The sequence below is a fragment of the Rhinolophus ferrumequinum genome, chromosome 3 (genome assembly GCF_004115265.2).
Source record: "Rhinolophus ferrumequinum isolate MPI-CBG mRhiFer1 chromosome 3, mRhiFer1_v1.p, whole genome shotgun sequence".
In the NCBI taxonomy this organism is placed as follows: domain Eukaryota; kingdom Metazoa; phylum Chordata; class Mammalia; order Chiroptera; family Rhinolophidae; genus Rhinolophus; species Rhinolophus ferrumequinum.
Genome location: NC_046286.1, coordinates 74,583,680 through 74,610,519, shown reverse-complemented (window position 1 = coordinate 74,610,519; position 26,840 = coordinate 74,583,680). Strand labels below are relative to the sequence as shown.

General features: G+C 35.5%; 1 protein-coding gene across 5 annotated transcripts in view; it reads right to left on the bottom strand.

The window, feature by feature from the left end:
* Positions 1-377: 377 nt before the first annotated feature.
* Positions 378-26,840, bottom strand: part of TRMT11 (tRNA methyltransferase 11 homolog) — a 48,550-nt gene continuing 22,087 nt past the window's right edge. For 3 of the 5 annotated variants that reach the window (XM_033103454.1, XM_033103459.1, XM_033103458.1), the window contains 6 exons: positions 24,688-24,768; positions 22,158-22,322; positions 20,758-20,830; positions 20,501-20,632; positions 16,050-16,170; positions 378-915 (listed from right to left, as the gene is read on the bottom strand). In XM_033103454.1, coding sequence (XP_032959345.1) covers positions 784-915; positions 16,050-16,170; positions 20,501-20,632; positions 20,758-20,830; positions 22,158-22,322; positions 24,688-24,768 — 704 coding nt within the window. In that variant the 3' untranslated portion in view covers positions 378-783. Of the gene's footprint in view, positions 916-1,081; positions 1,514-11,939; positions 12,009-16,049; positions 16,171-20,500; positions 20,633-20,757; positions 20,831-22,157; positions 22,323-24,687; positions 24,769-26,840 lie in introns of those variants that run through there. The other 2 variants (XM_033103456.1, XM_033103455.1) reach the window with 2 other exon arrangements.

Sequence of the window (26,840 nt, the reverse complement as noted above, 5' to 3'; positions counted from 1 at the left end):
GTCAAGAAAAATATAGCTTCTATTTCAAAGAGCTCTGATTAGGCTTAATACCATTAGGAAACCATCAAGGATTTGTGTTGTTGTTACTGCTTTTAACTATCAGTTACTTTCTAAACCAAAAATTGTGGGTAGTTAACTTGACCGACAGTCAAGGTTTAGGAATGCAGGAGCAAATCCAAGGTACAGACGAGCTTCAGATGTGGACGGGCCTCAAGGAGTTTGGAAGCTTTTTAGGTTGTCAGGTCCTAGCCTTTCTCATCATCACCATTATCATTGTTATTACTTACTTGTCTGGCATTTGTAAATAAAAAATTCATTTCCTTCATCACATTCCCCCTGAAAAGCACTGAACGCTACACAAATTTAGGAATCCTCAGAGTAAGCTTTATTAATGACGATGTAAATCAATTACAATCAAAAACCAAATGAAACAAATCTACCTAAATGAATAAATTCACTATTAACTGCCTATAATATACCCGGTAGATATTTGTTTAAAAAGTCAACAATGCTAGCTCCCTTTGTAATTAATTACCAAAAATATAACTGTTTTCAATTTCCATGATACTTGAAAGTACAAATATAAATTAAATAAGGTTCAAAAGTAGTCTATAAAACAAAGCTAATTTTAAAAGAACTGTTCAATTTACTTTGTAGCATTTATTTTGTTATATAAAATTATTTAAAACAGTACATGTTTTCTGTATCATACACAAAAGTTTACATCCAGATGTCTTTTTCTATCAAATCTTTATTCTTTCTCCATTGTCAAAATTTTAATTTTCACTCCTGGCTAGATTTTTCTTCCTTGGCAATTCTTTTTGTTACCCCACTGAAATATTTCTCACGGAAGGAATTATGACCTTGGTATGGCAGAAACTGATCACTTAGCAGATGTGAATACTGGTCCCGGTTCTGGTTGGTTGGAAAATACAAAAAAAAAAAAAAAAAAAGAGTTTTGAGTTATTTTCTTTAGTTTATAGCATGCAACCAAAGCACTCATTTACTTCAAGCAAAATGTCACTCTCTGGTGCATATCTTTTTTTTTTTTATTACCTGAGTTAAAAATATATCACCACTTTATATCTTGCTTAAGCATCCAAAGTGTTTTCACCTACTTCACCTCATTTGATTCACACAATCCTCTGGACAGAGAGGACAAACACTTTTACTGAGAAAAGAGAGGCCCAGAGAGGGCAAAGAGAACCATCCCAGACAACACAAGTTAAGACAACCACATGCATCATCTGGTTCCAAGTTCAGCACAAACTGAGATCATCTATAAGAATTACCCAACAAGGAACCTTCTACTCCAAAGGTATATGACAACATATTATTGCATTTGTATAATATCATACAGATAAATCAAACTGTTTGTGGGTATATCCACATTCAGTTAAAGAAATAGACTATACCTGGTAACTTAAAGTTACCTGAGTGGATGAAGATACAGGCAAAACAAACGACTTCCCCACTTTCAGACTTCAGAGACAGGTAAAAACCGGTGCTCAGACTGACATTTGGAAGAGGAAATATCAATCTGCTTTAGAATATCACGTTTTCAAGCTTAGAAGACTGAGAGAAAAACATTGAAACATCAACCTCTCATTCAATTTCACTAGCCAGCTCAAACCAAGGAAAAGAATCTTATTAGAAATAAAATCTCATTTCTCATTTACGTCTCTAAATTTACATTCAATTGCATATGGATTAACGTGATTTTGAGAATAAGTGTGGAGACACGATGAGAAAATATGAAACCTAACTTTTTATCCTGGCTTCAGTATCAAAATGGTATCTACAAACATATCTGGAATATAATAACCCTCAAAATATTTTTACATTTTTCTGTATTCCTATGAGATATATATCTCAATCCTTTCCCTCATGTCTAACATTAATAAAAGCCCAGGTATAGCCAAAATAACATTATGTTGGCTGATTTGTTTATTCAGAAACTATCTGCCATAGAATGTTTTTTAAATCACACAAAAGTCAAATTATTAAATATGCCCAGATTTCCTGAATCATAAAAAAAATAATAATAAAAAAATAGGTGGTTACTTAAATTTTATGGCACTAAGTATATTATAGCTCCAATTTCTTGCAAACACATGAAAACATGCCAATGGTTATTAACTTCAGGCTATTTAATCCCCAAAATATAAAAGATAAATTTTATCTGGTCAACCTGTAAGCTCTACAATTAAAGAACACCAAATGAAAGGCAGTATTTACTGGGTATTCATTATGGGTCCAAAACTATACTAAATGCTTTATGTATGCACTATCTAATACAAACAAATCAGCTGTAAGAGGTAAGTACCCTATTAACACCAATTATAGATGATGAATTTTCTAAGAGTACAGGCCCGAGATAACAGCTGGTAAGTGCTACACAGCTAGCATTTGAACACCAGTATATTTGACCCCCAGAGACTATACGCTTAACTACAACATGAGGTTTTCCCCAAAAGAACTCAATTTTCCCCCAACTCAAGAATCAGGAGTATCTCTGGGAATAAACAGGTGATGGACCAGGGCTTTGACTGCTGAACTGCCTGCCCAGAAAGGAACAAGGTGGATCAGAAGTACGAGTAACTTAGTTCTAGTAACTAGAAGATATATTTTAATGACACACAATTTTCATGCCAGGAGATTAAGGAGCCGTAGGAATGCCTGAGGGATACCAATAGCCTAGGAGTACAGTCAACCGCAGCAGAGGACTTGAAGTCTGGTCCACGTCTCAGGACTGCACCTGGGACGGCAGCAACACAGAACAGTGTTCAGCATGCAACCTCAGACTGCGCAACTTTTACCAAGTCTGACTGAAGAATCATATGAAAGGAAGGGTCATGCCTTCTCCCTATATCGAATAAGATCACTAGAAAATGTGTCCATTTCCTGAACTACATTAGCTTAATTTAATCCTGGAAGAAATGTTTGTACTTGGTTATGTTGAAAAGCTAGGTTTAGATGCTGCATCTCTCCTGCTACTTCTCCTCACAGCTCTCTCCATCATTCTCTACCTAGTCATCAAAATCAGAGACCTGGGTCAAATCCCTCTCCCTTTTCTTTTCACTTTCAGTCAGTCCTAAAATCTTAGATTCTGCATCCTAAACACCTCAAGTCCACTTCTCTTCACACAGAACTCCAGTACGGTAGTTAAAGTCTTCCCATCACTCCTTGCTTTTTCCCTAAATGACCAGTTGCCCTTCCTTCAGTGGCTCCCTCTCCAGCCTGTTCTCCACACTGAGACCAAACCCAACCTATTAAAATGCAAGTCGAATATGCCAGCATTCCTGGCTAAAATCCAAATGGGTTCAAACTTTCCCTAATTCTGAGGCTTTCCCTTCAAGTTTGGAAGTTAGATTCAATTGCACATCAGTTTGCTGAATGTCCTCTCACTTTGCTCTCCTGTCCAAGAGGGATCAGCACACGATCCTTCCCAGCTTTGCCTTGTCCTTTCTTCCCCCCCGTGACTCCTGTAGGCCATGAAAAGTCACCTCTGCAAAGAAATGTACTATGGACTGCTTCAGGGAATGTCCTGGCGCTGCAGGGTGAGGAAGGTAAAGTAGGACAGAAATACGTGACTGCAGTGTGCAAGCTTAGAAGGCAGAGGCACGGTAAGAGAGCCGGGACTGCCAGGGGCTGGCCCAGCCTCGGCTGCTCACAGCCCAGGCAGCCTAAGTTGCCGAATATGCAGCTAACTGCAGGAAGCAAGAGACAACAGCTGAAGCACAACAGGAGGTAGGCTTCCTCCTGAACCAAAGAGAGAGCTTAACAAACTAGCTTGTCTTTGACCAGGAGGATGTAAATAGTGCAAATGGTGATAAAGAACAGAGAATATAAAGTCAGAGACCTGGAAAACCCAAAGTAATGATTAAAATCTATAATAATTAACGGTTATCTAGAAAACACATATTACCTATGACATTCTTTCTCTGAATAGTTTAGACCTCAAGATGACCTCAGAATAAAAAAAGCAAAATAAGCCCCTAACAGACTATGTGTTGATTGCTACAGGGATCCAGTGGCAGAGAAATATATATGCTTACTAGGAAAATTGGGAAGACTATTAACCTTAGAAATGTAACCTCTCGGGGGGAAAAAATCCTATTTTCTGCATCTTCTGTGGAGTAGAGAAGAGTCAGTGTGAAGTATGTATTTGAGTCCTATGCTGGAACACCTCCTCCTGTAAGACTGCCCCGATTGTGAAATAAGACATTTATAAAAAAAACTCCCGGAGAACCCAAAAGCTCCAAATCCCGTGTGTAGCCAGGAATCCTGCAAGAGCCATTCTATTACCTAGCAGCATAAGTCCTGCTTCAGGGTAAGCAGACACGCCAGGAACTTTGGTTACCATTTTCATCTAAGTGGAAAAGGAATGGTTCATAAAATGTTGCACAGGAAACAGTATATCTATGGTCTACCACATAGTACTACATATATACCATACATGTAAATAGCATCTACCTATAACGACACAAACTTCAAATATACCCTTGTCCATATGAAATGTACTATTTGCAATACTCAGAATTTATGTTACCTCAATGCTGACGAAAGTGACACACTCAATATTTTTTTCCTCTCTTCTCTTTCTCTTTCATCCTATCTTTAGTTTAGTTTACCAGGGCTCACACTTGACATGATGATATTCAACTCTACATATTTTTCATCACCTTTTCATGCCTCTTTCTCTGTTTGCATTCCGTGCCCATCTCAAGCAAGAATATCTGCCGATTTTTTTTTTCAACTCAGTATCTTGAAGGACAAAGTGTTTACTTAAAAGGACAAGACCATCCTCAAGCAACGCAACCCTTGATGTTCCTCATAAACTCAAGCTTGTCCTGGTAGTTGACTTCTGGTTTCTCTAACACTTCCAAATCTGTCTACCAGGATATGGCAGAACTTGAGTTCTGCCAATTTTTAGTAAGCAAGAAACACTTCGTGGAAAATAACACACAAAGAATTAGAAAATGCCAAGAGAAAACCATGGCAACGAAAGATTAGAGACCACCTTTCCCAAATTTTATAACTACTGGTTAAATTTTGGAACATGGTAGTAATCAAAAAGATATGAATAAAATATTGAGTGTTACAATGTCTATTGTTTATCATCTTTTTTATGAGTAGAAATTAAGAGTTTCTATAGTAAAATGTGTGCTGGCTACAGATGGCTACATAATGGAAATACACAGCTTTCGGAACTATCACTTAACCTTGTAAGACAAACAGAAATTGTAAATATGACAGGTAATGTACAAGTTTTGATTCAAGAAAGCAACTAAGATATATTTACAACTATGTGTTTTATATAAGTCCATTATTAAATTTTCTGCATATCTTCACAGATTATTATCTAAATTTTGCAGATAAGGAAAGGGAGTCTGAAGGAGTTTAAATAATCTACCACCAGTCACACAGCTAGTAAGTAGCAGTGCCAGAATTGTAGTCTAGATCAGACTTCAAAGCTCATGCTTTTTCCATACACTTCTTTTTTTTTTTAGTAAAAATTACATCAAAACAATGATTAAAGAGTTAACTTGCCACGTGATAGATAAGTGAGTCATCCAAAATGGAGTTTGACATTCAGAGCTCATTCCTCACCAAATAGCAACATTATGGTAGCACATATTTCAGATCTAAACTTTTAGACAGAACCCCTTTAACCACTGTCCCACCCAGCCAATTTCCTGTCCTATCAGTACTGCTAATTCTAAACATAAACCAGTCGAGGAATTTTAACACACTTGCCAAAGAAACCAAAGGAAGCCTTACAAATTGTAGTGGACTTTTATGTGTACACTGCCCTCTGCTGGCTGAAGCAGATAAATTCTTCTTTATAGTGTTTCCTGATGTGGATAAAGATAGTTCAAAACAGAGCTGACCATACAACTGATAGTCAGGAGCACGCACTCTGCTGCCCTCACTGTTTGTGAGTCCTCATTGCTGTAAACATCTAGTCACAGAGCACCAACACAACCAGGATGGCTGTTTTCCTTCAGGGAGCATCAGCATTTATTCACACAGTTTCATTTTTTTAAAAGAATGATATGGAAATATACAAATACATATTCACTTTGGTGACTCTAAAAAATATCATTGTCATCTATGTCCACCCTAGAATTCCAAATTATTCTCTAGAAAACGAGAGAGTACATAAACTAGACCCTATTCAAGTTATTCCTTAATTACTTTTACAATTAACTCTACATCAAAATAGAGCATCCCCAAAAAAAGACATGAAAAAGAAAGTACTTCAGTCACTTATAACAATAAATTTTAAACTAAAGGAGAAAAACTCTCAAGAAACAAAATTATGTTTTGTAGTAACATTTTCGAAACTGACACTTTAAATGGAATTAATGACACTCTGGATTATACCGTAAGAAATAAATATGTAGGAGTGTTTCCCAAACTTAGCAGCACGGACTACTCAAGACAATTCTTCATTGACAACTCCACTTAGGTAAAACTATCCTTCTAATTACTGCCTTCTCCCAGAAATTTGCCATGTTTTATGATCTCCTCCGTAAACAGAGGAAAGGTGTTATAATTTTCCACAGTATGGTGATTCAGCTGCTTTTTTGGTTTGCTTCTCATGAGAAATAAGGCCTAGGCACCGTGGGATTAGAATGTTCTTGTAACACTGACTTTTGAAGAGCAATGCCAGGATAATGAGAAAAACTCAGTGAACTTTCAAACAGAAAACTTTTAGCTTACCATAACTATCTGTTCCTACTCTTCGAGTGGAAGATTTCAATACTGTTCAATGTGATTGTTTTTATTCTAGAAGGACCCAAAATAATCATTGAACATAAACATTTCATAAACATTTATTGAGTGGTGAGCAAAACAGTCAAGGTCTGTGAATTCAGAGCTTATATACTAGTGGCAGACAGACATTAAACAATATATACCCAAACATATACTTGCAAAATGTGACTAAACACTAGGAAGAAAGGGGTACCATAAAAATATAAGGAGACAGTTAGATGGAGTGAAGAGAATGGACAAAAAAGGCTCCCCTAAGGAAGTGACATTTGTCTGAGACCTAAAGGATGGATTAAACTTACTCATAGAAAGGGAGGATAAGAAAACATTCTAGGAAAACGAGAGAGGAAACACAGTGTGAGAAGACTCTGAGTCTAGAAAGAAGTAAGATCATTCTGGGAATTGAAAGTAGGCCAGTGTGGCCCAAGGCTTGGTAAACAAAAGGGAAGATGGCACAAAATGAAATTGGAGAGACAGGCCAAGAGCAGGTTGGGCTGGTCTGAAGGTATCTGAAGGATTTTGAATTGTATCCTAAATTCCTTCGAAAGTCATTGATGACTTTTAAGCAGAGGCGCTTCTTTATTTATTTATATTCTCAAAGGTACTCTGGCTATTATATAGAAAATACAATGACAGGATAAATTGAGAAACAAGGAAACCGGTTGGAAGACTACTGCAGTAGCCCAGGAAAGCAACACTGCACCATGTCCTTCAGGGGCCGGGGGGAGGGTAATAATATATCCAACCCACCATCCATTCAGTTATCCCAAGCCAGATTTCTGAGTTATCCCCAACTCCTGTCTCCCTCACTCCAATTATTCAGTCAGTCATCAAGTCCTGCCGCAGCTATCTCCCTCCAAAACTTTCAATTCTATTATCTCCTCTACAATCTCCAATCCTACCTTTCTTAGTTTACAGCCTCATCTTCTTTACATGACCATGCCAGGGGCCTCAACATGGTATCACAGGTTATCTTTCCATGACTCAAATCTGCCCGTATATGAAAGCCCAGATGACCTTCTCAAAATGTGTACCATTCTTCTAACATCCCTCATGGGCTTGCCACCACCAATAGGATAAACTTGAAACTCTGGTAGGTAAAGACCTTCAACACCAGGCATCCCTTTGGTTTTCCACTTCATCTCCAACCATTCCTCTCCCAAATATTTCATATTTCAGTCGTACTAAAATGTCTAAGATTCCCTGAATGGACTACAACCCTCCTCAGTTTCTGTACCTTTTGCTTAAAATGTTGGCTTCCTCTCTTGACTCAAGCACTATCTTCTTGGGTAGGTGTTCTCTGGTGCTCATGTGGCACCTTGCACAGATCACTATAGAATCATATGTTGGAATGGTTGGGGGACCATTTCTCCCACTGCACAAGTTCCCTAAGCATAAGAACTATACCTTATTAGTCTGTTTAGTCTCAACACCTCACACAAATAGTCCCATAAACACATGCTGAGTGATGAAAACCATGGTTTTCCCCTCAGGGAACATGTAACCAAGCCAGGGAAAGAAAACATACCAAAATATGAAAAATACATGAATGTAAGAATCATTAAAAGACTAGCTCATTTCTCATAGCACCTGGTCCAAAATTTTGCCTGTCCTCAAGATTTTACATGAATACTTGTTTATTATCTCAGCAAAAACTTACATCCTTTACAGAGAAAAAAGGAGTAATCGAGTATGAATTTCCTCAACATCCTTGCCCGCATTCTATCATGTACTACAAACTGGATCTACCACTCACTACCCACAATTTGACTAAGGCCAAAATGCTCTCTCAGTGTCCCTTTACTGCCAAAAGAGTTACTTTTATAAAATTCCCCCAAACTTCAGTGAAAACACCTAAGGATAATCATCAATTTATACAATTACTGTTTAAAAACAACAAAACTTTCCCCAGAAAGGTGTTACTTTAGGGATGAAGTTGAAAACCATTCAGAAGAAAACCAAAAGGCTTCTATTTTAATTACAGGTCAGGTAGAAGTTGTCCTTTTACTTACTGACAGTTCCTGATAATGAGATAATGATTTCTTCTACCTCACTAGTATTAACCTTAAGTCATTTATATTCTCAAAGTGACAGCAGTTTATATAAAATAGCAGTTTCATTGCAAACACTTGAATACAAATGGCTTAAGAAACTTATTCTATGACAAGTGAAAACCAATGATGCTGCCACCACAGTGAAAACCACCAAACTGGCGACACTCACCTAATTTTGTCAACAAAGATTTTTGGATTCATCAAACAGTAAAGCTATGATATACATTCTTAAAGAAGGTGAGAGGAAGAAGGCAAAGAGATGGAAGAGAAAAACTGGGTAGATTTTCTTTCCTGTAATCAGCAGAGAGTGAAATGAAATGTAAATGAATGGTGAATATAATGGGCCTCAGTTCAGCTTCAGGGTAATTACCTATGTCCGGCTTTTGTTTAAAAATCCTGCTCCCCTTATCAAAGCTTCCCACTATTCTCCATCTGGTACTGGACAGTAGCTATAGAAACCACTTGTGCTAAAGTTATACAACTATAAACAGCACTAGGCCACTTCCAAACCAAGGACAAGCAGGTCAAAAGTCTGGCACCCAACACTATTAAGAAAAACCCAGCATCATTCTTAATGGAACAAAGTAAGGTTGAAAATCTTCATCTCTAAATTAGGTATTTACATATAGTCTGTATTTTTAAAAAACTTCATTGCTCGGCAAGATATTATCTAGACCCTATGAAAATATTTTAATATATATTAAAATCTTGTCTAGAGTTCTGAAAATGAGTGACATTTAATAATTGAACTTTGACATCTGGCACTCAGCACAATTTCTAATTGTAAAAAGAATATGATGGATATTCATGCTATCATGATATAGAGAATTGAGTACTTTCTACATGCTCTCCACTAAAATCTGTAATTTATAAAATTTAAAACTTAATCTCAAATATTAAAAGAATAGAGGGTCAGCACACCAAATAAAAATGTAAGGACAACTTATTAGTTACTATATCTACTATTTAAGAAGAATTGTGCTTACCCTAAGCAACAAAGGATGAGTAATAGACCAAAACATGTACCATCATGCACATACATACTCTCTCACTTTAATTTGGAGACTATTCATGTCCTAAGTAAACTGTCACAATCCATTGAAAGAAAAAATGATAAAATACACGTATATTTATACCAAGATCAAAAACACACAAAATTATTTTGCTTAGGGTGAATTCAGTAGTGATAATGTTACAAAGGAAAGCAAGAAAGTGATTACCATAAAAGTCAGATTTGTGGTTATACCTGCAAAGGGAAGTGTTTATGATCAGAAATAGCCACAAAAGGGGGTGCTTCTAGGGTGCTGCATTACACTGTAATCTTGACCTTGGTGGTGGTTACATAGATGTTCACTCTATAATTATTCATTAAACTGTACACTTGCGTTTTGTACAAAAAAAAAATCACTTGTTAAAATCTGAGGGTTGGATTCTTGATGGGTCATGGAGTGGGAAGAAGATACAAGTTCATATTTGAATTTGAAAAACACTAAAAAGATAATTCTAAGTTAAATAACCATGATAAATGAGAAAATATCCAAAAAAATACAAAATAGAAAATTTGTCAGTCGAGAACCATAAAGGAAGCTCCAGAGTGTTATGCTGACTCTACACATAAACTTCCTATTTCTCTAAACCATTCATACACTGAACTCCTGGATCATACTTTATATTTTGCAACTGACCTCTGCCTGAGAGTCTATGACATCAATATATTAAATACTGTCATAGCTTGAAAACATGAGCATCAGAGCTGTAGCATAAGGACAGATGCTCTCTCTGCCTTCAGAGAACTGCTTTATCCTACAAATAAAAGAGTCATAGCAAAATAGCACCAAGTAGAAGGACCTAGATATCTTAAATGACTGCCTTCCTGGAGTGGGTAGGGGTAGACTATTGTTTTCTCTTGGTTTACCAGAAGCAATAATTTAAATTATTATGATAACATTAACTTAACAGCAAATGCACTTTGTTTGGCAAAATCATTTAATTGCAGAAGTATAAAAGAAAAAGCGACATGATAACCCTCTATGATTTAAATTCAAGGAAAAGTAACATTAATAGCAAAATCAATTCATTCAGAAGTAGATGATATGATCCCTAAAACTGAATTCATGCAACATCACCAGGCTTCTATGTTTCTATAAGCCTTTTTGAAACACCTCAATTTATAATTTATAGATAATGCAAGTAGTTTCCTTCTGACTTGTCTTGCAGAATAATTTTTAAAAAGGTTCTCTCTCTATTACACACACACACATACTTTGATGGCAATGAATACTGTATTGTATTAAGACCTAGACTGAGTTCATAGCCAATCACCATGTTTTTACTTAGTGTCACCCTGTCTTATTTTTCTCACTGATAAATGAAGTAGCATCTGTTTTCCACTAGGCATGCTATATGATTGAAATACTTCATACCTAATCTCCAATCTTTCATAGCTTTAATCATAAGGAAAATAGCCACCATCTTGAAAGGGATAGGCAAAAAACGAAAATATTTCAGAAAGAAACGTCAACCAGAAGGAACCATCTTTAATTCAAATAGATGCCAAAGAAAAAAATAACCACCAACCTTAATTCTGAGAAAAGATAGCACACAATGGAAGCAGGTACAAGCAATTACGTCAGCAAAACACTCCAGTTTAGGATTAGCAACATTACTATCAGTCTAATATATAAACTACTTAGCACAAAGGCTAATTTCTAATTTCTTCCACCTCAAGCCATCAATAAGTCATTTTCTCAAACAAGTGACCTCAGTGTCTCTTCTCTCCCATCATCATTTAAAACATGTTGTTATAATGTTAATTGTTCTTTCTCCCTCCACAACTTCAAATCTTTCAGTACTTTAGTCAAATTCCTCAGTTTTGGCCACCTTCCATTCCGATTAATGAAGAATTCATCAGCTTCATGTTACTAGACTCTTTCATTCAGTCCAAAATAAAAAATTATATTAACTTTCATCACCTGCCACTATGACCTTCCAATATTCCCTATTTTAAATCATCTGAACTATACTGGCTAGCTATAAAAAAATGACAACTTGATTTACACAATATTATAACTTTAGTCTAAATTAATGTCCATTTAATATCTAGAATTAAACTTACCTATATTTTAGTACTTCTCAAATCACTAGGAGAATAAGGTAACATGTCGGGTAAACCAACTACAAAATAAATAGGGCACATGATGGCGCGTTTAGTGCAGTGGCAATTCAAAATAATTTTTTATGTTTAAACAAGAACTATAGAGTATAAAAGTTGCATAAATGTATAAAAGAGATTTCAAGGAAGTCTTGAAAATGGCTACTTTGGGTACTCTTTAGTCTGTCCACGTATATTGGTAGAAAAGGTTGAGAGTATTGTTTTAGATGACTTTCACTAGAGACATAGCTATTACACTAGAATTCTGATCTGTTCTGGACATCAGCATGTTTCTCCTATGAATTTCATAAGGAGTGACCACTGTGACCGTAACTATATACAGCAGCATCGGCTACATGTTGTGTCAATAGGAAAAATGAGTTCTAGCAAAACAAATCACATTCTACCATGGAACCCGCAAGTGACCAGGAAAGACTATCTTTAAAAGAAACTAGTAGTGGCCGGCCCGGTGGCTCAGGCGGTTAGAGCTCCATGCTCCTAACTCCGAAGGCTGCCGGTTCGATTCCCACATGGGCCAGTGGGCTGTCAACCACAAGGTTGCTGGTTCAATTCCTCGAGTCCCGCAAGGGATGGTGGGCAATGCTTCCTGCAACTAAGATTGAACACGGCACCTTGAGCTGAGCTGCCTCCCGAATGGCTCAGTTGGTTGGACCGCGTCCTCTCAACCACAAGGTTGCCAGTTCGATTCCTCGAGTCCCGCAGGGGAAGGTGGGCAGCGCCCCCTGCAACTAGCACCGGCAACTGGACCCGGAGCTGAGCTGCGCCCGCCACAACTAAGACTGAAAGGACAACAACTTGACTTGGAAAAAAGTCCTGGAAGTACACACTGTTCCCCAATAAAGTCCTGTTGCCCTTCCCCAATAAAATCTTTGAAAAAAAAAGAAACTAGTAGTATGGCACTCAAGAATACTTGCCTTTTAATGTTGGTATATTTTAAAGGTAGAAATGTGTTTTGGTAAAGAGGCAACATGATGCAGAAAAAGCAGGAGAGGGAGAACCCTTCATAATAACCTATCAAGTGGGCCAAAAGTTATACTGATGTTAAACCTAACAAGTAACAAATCAAAAATGAAGAGATACAGTATACAAAAATGTAAAAACTTAAAATTAATAGTCTACTATTGCCAAAAGCAACAATGCTGAACAAGCCTGAGAATAATTTGTTAGACACGTATGAGAACTGTTTGACAATTTTATGTCATCACTTGCATTATAAAGGACTGGGCTCTTGCTGCAATTACATACACTTCCCTCCATACAAACAGGAAAGTGGAAATGAAGCAATTAATTAAAAACCAAGCATGAATTTTACAAGACTGGAATTTCAGTTATAGTAAACTCCATACTAGTTAAAACTCACTGATTAAATTTGATCTTATAAAGACCATTTCAAAAATCACTTGAGCATTAGACTTTTTCCTGTTTCTTTTTTTAAAAAAATCAATTTAAAAGGACAAATATATGACAAAAAACAACCAAAAATGAATACTACCTTTATATCTTTAAAAATATCTAAGGTGAGTGCCTTTACCATTTTTATGTAGAAGAATTCTCAGAAGCATTTTTAGATAATTCTCTATTTCTTCTTCTGAGTATCAAATAAGTTTATTTAAATAAATATTATAAATCTGGAAAAAATACTAGACTTTCTTAAACAAATTAAACTCAAGGGAAAGCAAATGTGAAATTGTCCACAATGGCTCTTAATTTTGCCAGTGAAATAAACTCAGTATTATAACTGATACCACAGAAATACAAAGGATCATAACATCATACTCAATGGTGAATAGCTGAAAAGCTTTTCCTCTAAGATCAAGAACAGGCAAGGATGCCCACTCTTGCCACTTTAATCCAACATTGTATTGGAAGTCCTAGGCAGAGCAATTAGGCCAGAACAATAAATAAAAGGCATTCAAATTGGAAAGGAAGAAGTAAAATTGTCACTATTTGCAGATAACATACATAGAAAATGTTAAAGACTCCACCAAAAAACTGTTAGGACTAATAAATAAATTTCAGTAAAGTTGCAGGATACAAAATCAATAAAAAATCAGTTGTGTTTCTATACATTAATAGTGAACCACCAGAAAGAGAAATTAAGAAAACAATCCCAATTACAATTGCATAAAAAAGAATAAAATACAGAGAAATGAATTTAACCAAGAATGTGCAAGACCTGTACACAAAATTATAAAACACTGATGAAAGAAAGTGAAGAAGATACAAATAATGAAAAGATATCCATCCCAAGCTCATGGATTAGAAGAATTAATATTGTTAAAATGTCTATACTACAGATTCAGCACAATCCTTATCAAAATTCCAATGGCACTTTTCACAGAAATAGAACACACAATTCTAAAATTTGTATGGAATCAAAAAGACCACAAACAGCCAAAGCAATCTTAACAAAGCTGGAGGCATCAGACTCCCTGGTTTCAAACTATGTTACTACATTACATAGCTAATCAAAACAGTATGGTATTGGCATAAGAACAGGTACATCCGAATACATCAATTGAACAGAATAGAGAGCCCAGACATAAACCCACGCAAACATGGTCAATTAATTTACAACAAAGGGGGCAATGATACACAATGGGGAAAGGACAGCATCTTCAATAAATGGTGTTGGGAAAACTGCACGGCCACATGAAAATAATGAAACTAGACTACTATCTTACACCATACACAAAAATTAACTGAAAATGGACTAAAGACTTGAATGTAAGACCTGCAGCCATAAAACTCCTAGAAGAAAACATGGCTGTAAGCTCCATGACATAGGTCTTGGCAATGATTTTTTGGATCTGACTCCAAAAGCAAAGGCAACAAAAGCAAAATAAACAAAGAGGGTTATGTCAAACTAAAAAGTTTCTGCACAGCAAAGGAAATCATCGACAAAATGAAAAGGCCATCTACTGAGAGAAAATTATTTCCAAGTCATATATATATATATATATATGATAAGAAGTTAATATCCAAAATACATAAAGAACACATGCAACTCAATAGCAAAAGAAAAAAAATCTGATTATAAAATGGGCAGAGGATATGAATAGATATTTTTCCAAAGAACACACACAGAAAGCCAACAGATACATGAAAAAGACACTCACATCACTAAATCCTCAGGCAGTGGTAACACCCTGGCCTTTTCTGCTCACCCTACAGATCCAAAGCAAAGATGGCGCTCACCCAAGTTTCTAGTGAATTTGGGAAGGCTTTGGTTGTCAATCCAGATACATACAGACTCCGCAGAGCATTCTGTGGACTTAATTAAGCTCCATTATGAGTCATTATTCATAGTGATTCTAATCTGGACATGACATAACTGTTTTGTTCTTTCTTCTCAAGCTTAAGTGCATTGTGTATGTGTATGTGTGCACACACGTACACGAGAAAGAAAGAGAGAGAGAGAGAGAGAAAGAGAGAGAGATAAGAGGACGGGAGGACAAGAGGAGAAGAGAGTGTTGGACAAGTGTTGGACCCTAACAGATGGGGGAAATTACTTTCTCCCTTATATGAAGTCACATTTTCTCTTCAGTGTAAAATGTCTATACTACAGATTCAGCACAATCCTTATCAAAATTCCAATGGCACTTTTCACAGAAATAGAACACACAATTCTAAAATTTGTATGGAATCAAAAAGACCACAAACAGCCAAAGCAATCTTAACAAAGCTTGCAATCAAGTAGATTATGCTTTTGTAGAAAAATGGTAACTAGTAGATTGCTAATTAGATAATAGTTGTTTAAGAGTGTTCTGCTTTAGGACTGAGTTAGCAACAAGTATGTTACATAAAGCCTGAGAAGTTTGGTCGACTTTTATTTCTCTTCTTTTATTCAACATCTATATCCCACTCCTACCCTCTGAACTCCACCAAATGCCATAAACCTCTCAAATTTCTGCCTCTTCCTGAATTCATCAATACATTTTTAAAAATCAAGGATTAACATTTCCAAAGTCCATTAGAGGAAAACTAGAAAAATCTACTTCTGATCCTTCCAAAATTCATCTGAAAGTACTAGGATAATTTACCTCAAATGTCTTCACCTTTTCCATTGTTATCAAGCGCCTTGATGTATGACTGGAAAGCTTCTGCTCACAGTTGCTAATGAGTTTCAGGCAAGGGTGCCAGGGGACCATCTCCTCAGTGTATCTAAAGAAAGAACAACGGACTGTCATGAACACACACCCCCAGAATCATCATGGCATACTACCCAGGGTGCTATGGGACCGCCTCCCACTACAGATTGTACCATTTTCTTTCATATACACTAACTGTTTACATAAGCCATAAACAGTCTGGATTTTTAAAAAGCAAAGTATTTTAGTATTACCACATCCCCCCAAAATCATTTATTTTGTTTTTTACCTGTACAGTGAGAAGGAGAGAGAGAATACCAGTATGTTTTATTGAAGAATGCCAAGCATTTAAACCACAAAAATACAAGATGATTCCACACTAAAGGATCCCACAAGAGCACATAAGACAGACAGGAATACATCCTACAACAACCTCACATTCATGAGGGACTGATTCATCTGGAGATTTTTATGAATTCCTAAAGTGTAACGTCCACTGCAGCATATACTTTCTGCTGCAAAATGAAGTACCCCTGCAAAATTTAACTGGCATCTTCAGACAGCTATTATCTTTGTAAATACAGGGCTGAAATTGTCTGTAAGATTACTCAAATAAACTACCTCTAAAAGGAATACTACAGATGACATTAGTCCTCTGGTCACCTTCACCATGAACTACAACGAAGCCACGGTAGTGAGCAGTGGTACCAGCTGCTGTGCAGCACAAGTACCGTGTGAATGGAGAGGATGACACGTAGAACTGGACAGTCAGGCTGCAGCAGTTCAGAACCTGATATCTAACAGGTTGCTGGCACCTATCGTGGCAGAGAAATCCTATGACAGACATGGGAGAAACAGCTATGGAGCAGAATGCAGAACAGTAGGGAGGGGGCTCACTAGGTACGGGTACCATTTAGAACACTGTGATTGCCAGTTTTTGGTTTTCCTTTGCACATCTGTATACCTTTCTCGATAGTCAAACACTATATGGAAACTGTTAAAGCCCTGACCCCAGAATGGGAAAGATGCTGACTAGCTCTTGATGTACAGGACTCCATCTCAGCCAGCCTGGTCTAATGCATCAGTATCGTTTTCACTGCTCTCTGACTGACTTCTCTAGGTCTCTCTGACCTCCCACAGGCGCCCTGTCATTGCCTCAACCGCACACTCAAAACCTTCACCACCCACTTACCAAGCCACATTCATATTGTACTTCATTTTACTATCAGTGGAAGAATTCTCTTAAAATCATCTTCTGCCATCTGCTCCTTCCTTAGGGCTTTCCAAGGAATGACCATTTCAAATCTCACCTCATCTAATAATTCTCGAATGTTTACTATACTGTCAGAATGTGTTATAGTTCTATAACAATTTAGTTGAAGTCAAATTTGGAGTCTCCATACAAAGCGTTTATGATATGAAGGAATACATTCTACACGATGGTTGAAAGATTAAAGTAAAATGTTCTAAGAGAGAAGATAGAGCCTTGACCTTAAGCTTGCAAAATACCAGGGTTTATAGGTGCCTGAAACTGTTTGTCAAACTCAGTAATGCACCCTTTTTTAAAAGAAAAAATAAAATCTTTCATTTCCTGGTGGAGTTGACAAAGTATTTTTATTAAAATATTACTTAAATATATACAAATAAATTAGATATAAATTCCTTACGCTTATATTCCTTATATAAAATCAAAAACAAATTTATAAACCAAACCTGAAAGTACAAAACCAAGACAATTTTAATTAATATTTGTGACACGAATGATGCTAAACTGCTGAAACTAAGTCACCAGCATTTATTTGGCTTAACAGCAGGAAAACATATTTATATGTTTTAGATTATCTGTTCGACTTGATTTTTGAACTTAAGCATGAAGAAACATCATTTGGGTCATCAGTATCATTAACAAACTTGTTTTTAACCACTACTCTATTATAACAATGAGCCAAACAATTTAACAGTATACTCCAAAAATACCACACTAAAAAATAAAAATAGCAGTTAACAAATTCTCTATTATATATTTACTAATATATTTCATACCAATGGATTGTTTGCAAATTGTTAAATAGAAGCTATAAATCTGTACTATGCCTGGACTACTATGATAGTACAGTACCCTATCTTAATTCCATTTTTATTACTATCCCTTACAATACAAGGATCTATTTAAAACCTAAATCAGCCAGAAAAGGAAAATCCACAGAGATAGGTAAGTGGTTGCCAGGCACAGTAGTGGTAATGACTGCTTATGCATACAGGGTTTCTTTTTGGAGTGATAAAAATGTTGTGGAATTGAATACTGGTGATAGTTGCATAACTCTGTGGATATACTAAAAACCATGGAGTTGTACACTTTAAAAGGGTGACTTTCAGGGCATACAAATTATATTTCAATTTTTTTTAGAAAGCCAGAAAAAAAAAAAAAAAACAACTAAATATTTAGGCCCCCCCAGCTTTTCATGCATCAATTTTGAAAGTCACTTATTTTCCTGAGAATGATCATGTCTCAGGCTATTTTGAAGTGTTCCTACAGTTTCACCTCCAATTCGAGAAACAGATTTTGCATTGATAGGAGTACTTACTTAAAACAGTTTAAGGAATCACTTTTACTGTTACCTAGATGAGAGATGAGAAACATGTTCTGTTCACTGCTCTATGCCACCACAAATTCATTTTATTACAATTAGATTTTTATCCCCAAATCTACTTTGGGGCATTTTATTAAGCTTCTTCACTTTGTCATAATTTTTATGAGTACTAGCAGTTGGATTTCTATTAAAGGACATCTTTCACAAAGAAACACAGTCTCTAATCACTTCAAGAAACTGATTTGTGTGCAATGACAATTAGAATACAAGTATATGGATATGTGGAACCTGGGCAAACGGCTACACTCAGTAGAAGTTTGTTGAGTACCAATTTCTTCAATTCAGTTTAAATGCCAAACAGTGAGAAAATCCTTTTTCAATCATCAGTTCTAACAATTCTTCACAAATGACTAAGATTTTAGGTAGTACTTTGTTTCTATATACTATGTCTTATACTTCTTAAAACATCCTCGGTGTAAAGAATAACTTGATTATAACATGTAATTTTTATTTTAGAACTAAAAGTCTATATTCACTATACATAATTGTACAAAAAGCTTTTAGAACAGTGTTGTCTGTCTTTTCATAATGACAGCTGGAAGCTATGCTGTGTTTTGTTTGTTTTACAATGTATTGAAAATTACAACATCCTGGCCTAACTTCAGTCACATATTTGTTTTATTAGCTGATAAGACTACACATTCATGCCCAGATCCCTTAACACTGGGCGATGTTTTGTTGCCAGTGACAATCTCATTTAACCTCTTCATTTTAGAAATAAGGAAAATTAATCCCCCGAAGGGAAATAACTTGTCTAAAGTTAAAAAAAAAAGATAGCTAGCTAATTGATTTCTTCATTTCCAGTGCTATGTTTACTTAATTCAACATCCTGCCAGATCTGAGGTAGCTGGTATGGGAAGTGATAGGTGGGCTTTTATTAATATTTTCAGAGAAGAGCATATTTGTTTATTTCTATGTAAAAGTGGGTCTTGCCTTAGACAAGCTAACTTAAATGTTTTTTTTAAAGACTTCTATGAAAGACTGAAGAAATAGCTCAGTTTTAAGCTTGATACTATCTTTCCAATCTAAAGATTCAGTCTTGTTCAAGACATCTGTGTTTCATTGTTGACATACATAGCTCTGTTTATAATAACTACTGAATAATAAAACCCAAACCAATAATGTTGAACAGAATCAGGGACTTAAATATATATATAGCTTTTATTTCGGTGCTAGTTTTTAAGAAAGATTTATTGCATTTGAGGTGATCATAATAGCCAATATATATTAAAGCTAGCTAGCAGTAGACAGATGAATCACTCGGTTAAGTTGTTAAAAATTACCTGTGTGTGCCTGGAGAAACAGCCACTGAACAGCTTTGTCACTGAGCTAAGTGTGGCATACAACAGGGATTGGCAAATTTTTCCTCTAAAGGGCCAGAGTAAATATTTTCGATTTAGTGAGCCATGTATGTTTCTGTCACATATTCTTTTATTTATTTATTTATTTTTTAACAACTCTAAAAATATAAAACCTCCTTATCTCAAGCACCTTACAAAAACAGGCTGAAAACCACATTTGGCCCACAGGCAGTAGTTTACCAACCTCTGACGAAAAATAAAAAGGTCAAAGCAATTCAGTAAATCAGAGAAAGGGAGCCTTTTTTATACGCATATGTAGGTAAAGACTACCATAAATATTAAATACAAAGATATTTATACTGAATATAATTAGATAGGGAAAAAATTATGCTAGCTACACAAACACCATAAGAAAAAGAAATTAAAAATAAAATTATTTAATATTACATACTCAGGTGTGTACACTGGTAACCAATAGACTAGTCTTCCACCTACTACGAGGGTCTCAGCTGCAAAGTTTAGTAGGTCAAAAAACATATCACTCAAATGATAACTCAAGGAAACAGGAACGTGGCTTTCTGGACTAGACAAAGAAAACAAAATTTCAAAATCAGTGAAAAACTTTAAGGCTGCTAAACTAAGTTAATTAAAAAGAAGCAACATGCTTCCTCTCAAAGCAGTAACATATCCTATTTAACTTTCACTTACCATTTTTCTATCCCCTTTGGTACTTCCTTCTGTGAACCAGTCCTCCTTGTAGATTCTCTGATACCATATGGAGCTAGACAGAAAAACACAGGAAACAGAGATAGTCAAAAGTCACCTAACCTCCAATGAGGGGCAGATGGACACCATGTGCCTTCAGATGTGACACCCTGAGAAGGATACATGTCACCTACGCAATATTCCAGCACAGAATGCATAACATGAGGAACGTTTTATTTAAAAGATTGGACAGGCAGGCCATTGTGTTCTTCAAAAATGTCAAAAGACGGAGAAAGACTGTGAAAGTGTTACAAATTAAAAGATGCCTAAAAGACATGATTACTAAATGCAACCTGACACTACACTGGATACTACATTAAAAAGGAAAATATGCTCTAAAAGATATTATTGGGTCAATTGACAAAATTGGATGACAAACTATTGTATTAATTTATTGAAATTGATACCTGTCCTTTGGCTATCAAAGAGACTACCCCTATTCTTAAGAACACATGTTGAAGTACAGGAGTAAAGGGCCATAATGTGTACAAGTTACTCTCAACTGATCAGGGGGAAAAAAAAAATCCATACTTTATATAAGTATAATGAGAGCAAATAATAAAGTAGATTGTTAATAAAAAGTCATCCAATTTTCATAAAGTATATTCACACTGACATTACAATGCCTTGATAATTTTTCTTTTGTTATATTTGAAACCATCTAAGTTACCAAAGAACTGAAGTGGGCTGAGATGGAAAGGTTCAGATACACTTGCCACTATTTACAGATTTACTGCCAAATACTTTAGAAAAGGCAGATCTATTCTTAGATAGGATGCCTAAAAGGCCCAAGAACTCACGAAGCATGGGAAAATACTTCTCATGCACATTCCTGAATCTCAGTGGGTTCATAAGCCCAGTGGTTCACAGAATCCCAAATTTCTTGTAACTCTAGAAAGGAGATGCCAATGAAAACCGGCACTACAAACACAAAAGCTTACACGTGGAGAAATATGTGTTATCTGAAACTCTCTTGTTTGAAATCTGATACCATAATTGCAAATGACATTTTGGCTCCAGTGGGTATACTAATAACCAATTATAGTCAAATATAAAACAAACATAAAAACAAATATATGCCTCAAAAAATAAGCTGAAGAGAAAAAGGGATGACAAGTTAATATATATAGGTTAAAAAACCAAAACAGTAAATTCTTAATTATTAAATTGGTATCCTGCCCTATATTAGTAATTTTTTCCTTCTCATTATGAAGAAGTCGGAAGCAGGGGGAATACTAGTATAAGTTGGCATTTCGTGTGTGTGTTGACAAATTCTGTACTTTAAAGGTAAACGACTTTAGGAAACTAATCCTACTCCTACTTGCATCTAAAAATAAACTTACGATCAGTGATGATTGCATCAAAATATGCGCCCTTCCTCCAGGAAGGTTTAGATGCATCTGAAACCAGGACGTCAAGGTAATACTTCTCTAAACCATACTGACGAAGATTTGCCCTAATGTTTTCATCTGGTCCTCTCCATTTCTGGTTTTTCCTACTAGCTTTTCCTGAAAAGAGAGAAAAAGGAAGACAGAAAGTACTAAGTTAAACAAGGCATTCTTATTTCTTGTTACTTAACTAATAGTAATGCTTAACTCATCTAAACCTACATTTAATCAAAATTTGCTTTCCTTTAAAATGTTAATTTTATTTATACAAATAATTATTTTATTTCAACTTATTACTTATAAGTATAAAATATATAAACTTATATTTTGAACAGTAAAATGTACTGACATTTAACTGATATTGTTCAGTCGCCTTTCAAGTAAAATTGCCTTAAAACACTCATTCAATCCTTACTGAGTTCAAAGCATATACTAATGAGATACAGAATTGAATAGAACATGGTCCCTTTCCTCCAGCAGCAAACAGTCCCATGTAGAAATAGTGGTGAATCAGATAAATGAAACAGAGAAAGAAGAGCGCTAACTTGGGAAATGCAGGAGCTGTGACCATGGAGAAGGGGGGCAAAATGGAGACATTACAGATGAACAGTTAAAGTAGGAGATAAAGGAAGAAGTGCAAAAGTTCTAGTTTAGGAGACCCAAGTGGATGATGACACCATCAATTAAGATGGGAGAAACTAAGGAAAAACAAGTTTAGGAAAAAAGATGAGATTCATTTGAGATATCAATCATGCTTGGAAGGTATCTATAGAACATTCAGAAAGAAGATATTCAGCAGGTAGTTAGAGGCCACAATATATACACTTGGGAGATAGCAGGATACAAACAAGTTAAATCATAAGAATGAATGACATTATTAACCTACTGGTGGTTACGTAAGTGTTTGTACTATAATTATTCTATTTTTATACACTCTTCTATATTATGATCTACTTCGTAATAAAAACAAACTGAAAAATCAAAAGGAGAAGAATGACATGACATTACACACATGTAGAAGAAGGGGAGAGAGAGACGCCTGGGGAAAAGCAACATGTAAACACAGGTCAAAGAAAATGGCAAGGCCCTAAAGAGACTGAGACGGAACAGTCCAGGAAAGAAAAGTACCCGATGAGACTCCTGGTCTAGGAAACCAAGGGAGGCTCTTTGAAGGTCAACACTGCCAAACACTATAAATCTATGGCTTTAGTAAGTTTCAATAGGCATGAAAGCTGGCAAATAACGGGCATAAGAGATGAGAGATGAAAGAAAGGAGACACCAAGTAAATACTGATTTTTCAAAAAGTACTTTGGCAAAAGTAAGAGGAAAATAAAAAGGCTCCTATGGGATTGATAGAAAAGGTTTTGTATTTTTAAAAATAGGGGAAACGAGAATATTTGAGTACAGTAAGTGATTAGAAGCATAGGAAACAGAGGGCCTATCAACAGCATCTTGGATAAGCTCTGAGGAAACTCTTACGTGCATCAGAATTCTATCCAAGTACACTGAAAGGTGGTAACATAACTTTTAAACACAACTTTCATAAATAAAAATTCAAATAAATTATATAGGACAATTTCATTAAAGCAATTATACAGCTTCTACTAAAAACAAACTGGAATAATTCTTCTCAGCACTTTGTCTTCTATAACATATTACAGACAAAGAATATCTTTTCTGGTTAGCTTATTTAGGTGAACTTGATAAAATATACTCATTTTCCTTTTGATAAATACTCGTATTACTAAATTCCTTATAGTCAAGGTAGGAAAAAACGGTCATCAAGTACAATATATCAAATTGCTTCAGCAAAAGAAAATAAAGTATAATAAATTCTTACCTCTATAATAACTTACACTGAGTAAGAAAAAGGAAAAGAGCATTTTAAAGGTTGATTCTAATTACAATAATGGAATACCAACATAAACACAAACAATTTCAAAATTAACAATGACACCTGACATTTTTAACACCATTCAGTTATAATTATTTTTTCAGTTTGATTGAATTCCATCCAATCACACATCATTAGTGAAGCTTCTAATTTTAATCTATTCTCCAAAATTGAATCAAAAGCAAGCAATCTTTAAATAGAAACTGTATGTTTTATTAACATGGACATGTTGATTACAAAATGTAAGTTCCTCTCTCCTGCTTCTCTCCCAGCCCTAAAGTTCACAACCTTATAGTTGGCCTACTTTTAAAAAATCTCTCTTAATTAGTCCACAAATACCTCTGAGGGGAAGGCCTTTTCTTATCCATCATGGTGTTTCCCCAAATCACTTTGCACATACTGGTCACTTCATAAAAAGCAGATACCCAATGAAGTCTTATTGTTGTAAAAATAAGTAAAACTCTATTATACCACAACTCCATTTTAACATTGAAAAAGATGTATAATGCCATATAAAACTATTTAATTATTCTAAAGGCACATTTGGTACAAGAGCAAAGCCTGTAACGCTCTATGGAACCTCTACTCACCCAAGCCATGAACTGTGTTGTAGTCTATGTCTGTCCCATATACGTATGCACCAAAATGAGCAGCTGCTACCAGAAGGCCACCTGAAAAACCACACAATTATCATCTGTTAATCAGAAGTCCCAGACTCTTGTTTTTTTCCCTATATAGTTCAACCCAGCTTCTTACAAACTAGCTGCCGGCAGAGTACCCTGGAAAAATACTGATCCTGGCCACATTTAGCAGCTTCAGAACTGAGAAAACGAACCCTAAGCTATGCTCACGACATCATTCACAAAGCAGGTAATTAATGTATGTCTTGGCTTTAAACAGCACCACTTATGAAAAATTATCTTTTTTTGGTCAAAATAATGCATATTAACACATTATTTTCATCTTATTTTGAAAGGTCTATATAAAGCATCTTGCTCCTTTCTTACAAATGAGCATATAAGGCTGTTCACAAAGAGCTGGCAATAAATAAATTCTGAAACTGCGCTCAATTCTCACTGAAGACACAGTTTCAAATAACTACAGAGGGCACAATTAATATGTAAGACCTTAGTCCTCACAAAAATTAAAATATTAGGACAAAAGTAGTTAGCCCTATAACTAGTGAAGCAAGTATCTCATTTTAAACTATAAATACGAACTTCTGAATAAGTATTATCAAACATACATAGAACTAATACAATGACTTATCTGTTTACTTAGTGCTATGATCAAAGTAAGAATAAAGGTCCCTATACAATTTGAATGTACAAAATAATTTGGTAGGTGTGACCAGCTCACATAAGAAAAATCCTAATAAAGATTTAAAAGTTAATGAAATCCTCTAAAATAAAAGGCAGTAATATTTTACATAGTTTAAGAAAAAAATCAAAGTTAAATATTTTAATAACTATACTTTTCATCGAACTTCACTTTTTTTTTTTAATCATCCAAATTAAAATGGTCTTACTGTTTGGGCAAGTCTTAATAGCTGTACTGAAAGATCTGTCAAACTGAAACCTGAAATATATTCTTAGACTAGCGCAGACTCAAACAAGGGAGAATAACTAGGGCTATTTCTCCTTTCACCCTTTTGAAACGTAATCTCTAAAATAAAGATGGGTAGTGCCTCCAGAGGGTCAAGATCTATCAATTAATGGTGTTCCCTCCATAGCCATTTAAAGCATAGTCTGGTAATATGTACTTACAAATAGTTTTCTCATGAAAAATATTATAATTGACTACTTCCCTGAAGAAGAGAAATGGAAGACCAAAAGTGCAGCAGAAACCAAAACCTAGATTCGTTCACACCAACTACAAAAACCATTTTTGTGTGACAGGTAAGACCTCATAATTCTTACTGTACAAATGTAACAGTCCCTATTTGTGAAAGGTACTATATGTGACGACTTAGAATACTCACAAAATCACTTCACCGAAATTACGAGGAATTACTACAATTCTGCCAATTAAGGCAGATACTCACCTAGAAGAACTAGTTGTCAAGGGGAACAGAAAAACTTTCCTGTGCTTCCTTAAACAGAACCTTATCCATTTGGTTAGAGTGAGTTTTGAGAAGACCCAATATAGAGTACACTGCTGAAAGGAGATGAATAATCTGTTAGACCGCATCTGTTAGTTAACTTTGCGCCCTTTAAGCTTTTCAAGTTTTAAATAAAATCATTGTAAATCAGCTTCTCTAAACTGGTCACTGGGAAAATACTGCCAATCATCTAGTTTTTTTTTCCATTAAATTGAAGCATTTTTTGCATTTAGTTATACCTCAACTGGAGCTTCCCTGAAGTTTTCTGCTGGAAGAAGGGGTGATAAAAAAATAAGGAGGGGTGAAGTGTTGAGGCGGCAGGTAATGTGACTCACCCAATATCTTACTATATGCTATCAAGTGTCAAAATACCACAAATTCAGTGTTTTAATTTCTCATTACTTAAATAGTAACCACGTTAAGGTTAGGGTAATATAAACAAAAGGACACTAAGTAGAATTTATTTATGATAGAGAAATTAATTTATGATTTTCCTCTTTAGAGATTTAAGTGGAAAGCTTCACAGTTGTGGAAATGAGAGACTGGGCCTTGGTTTTGCTGAAAGAAAAAGAGAAAAGGAGGAAAAATGGAGATACTATTACGTCTATTTTATCCTTAAAAAAAAAAAAAGCTGAAATTAAT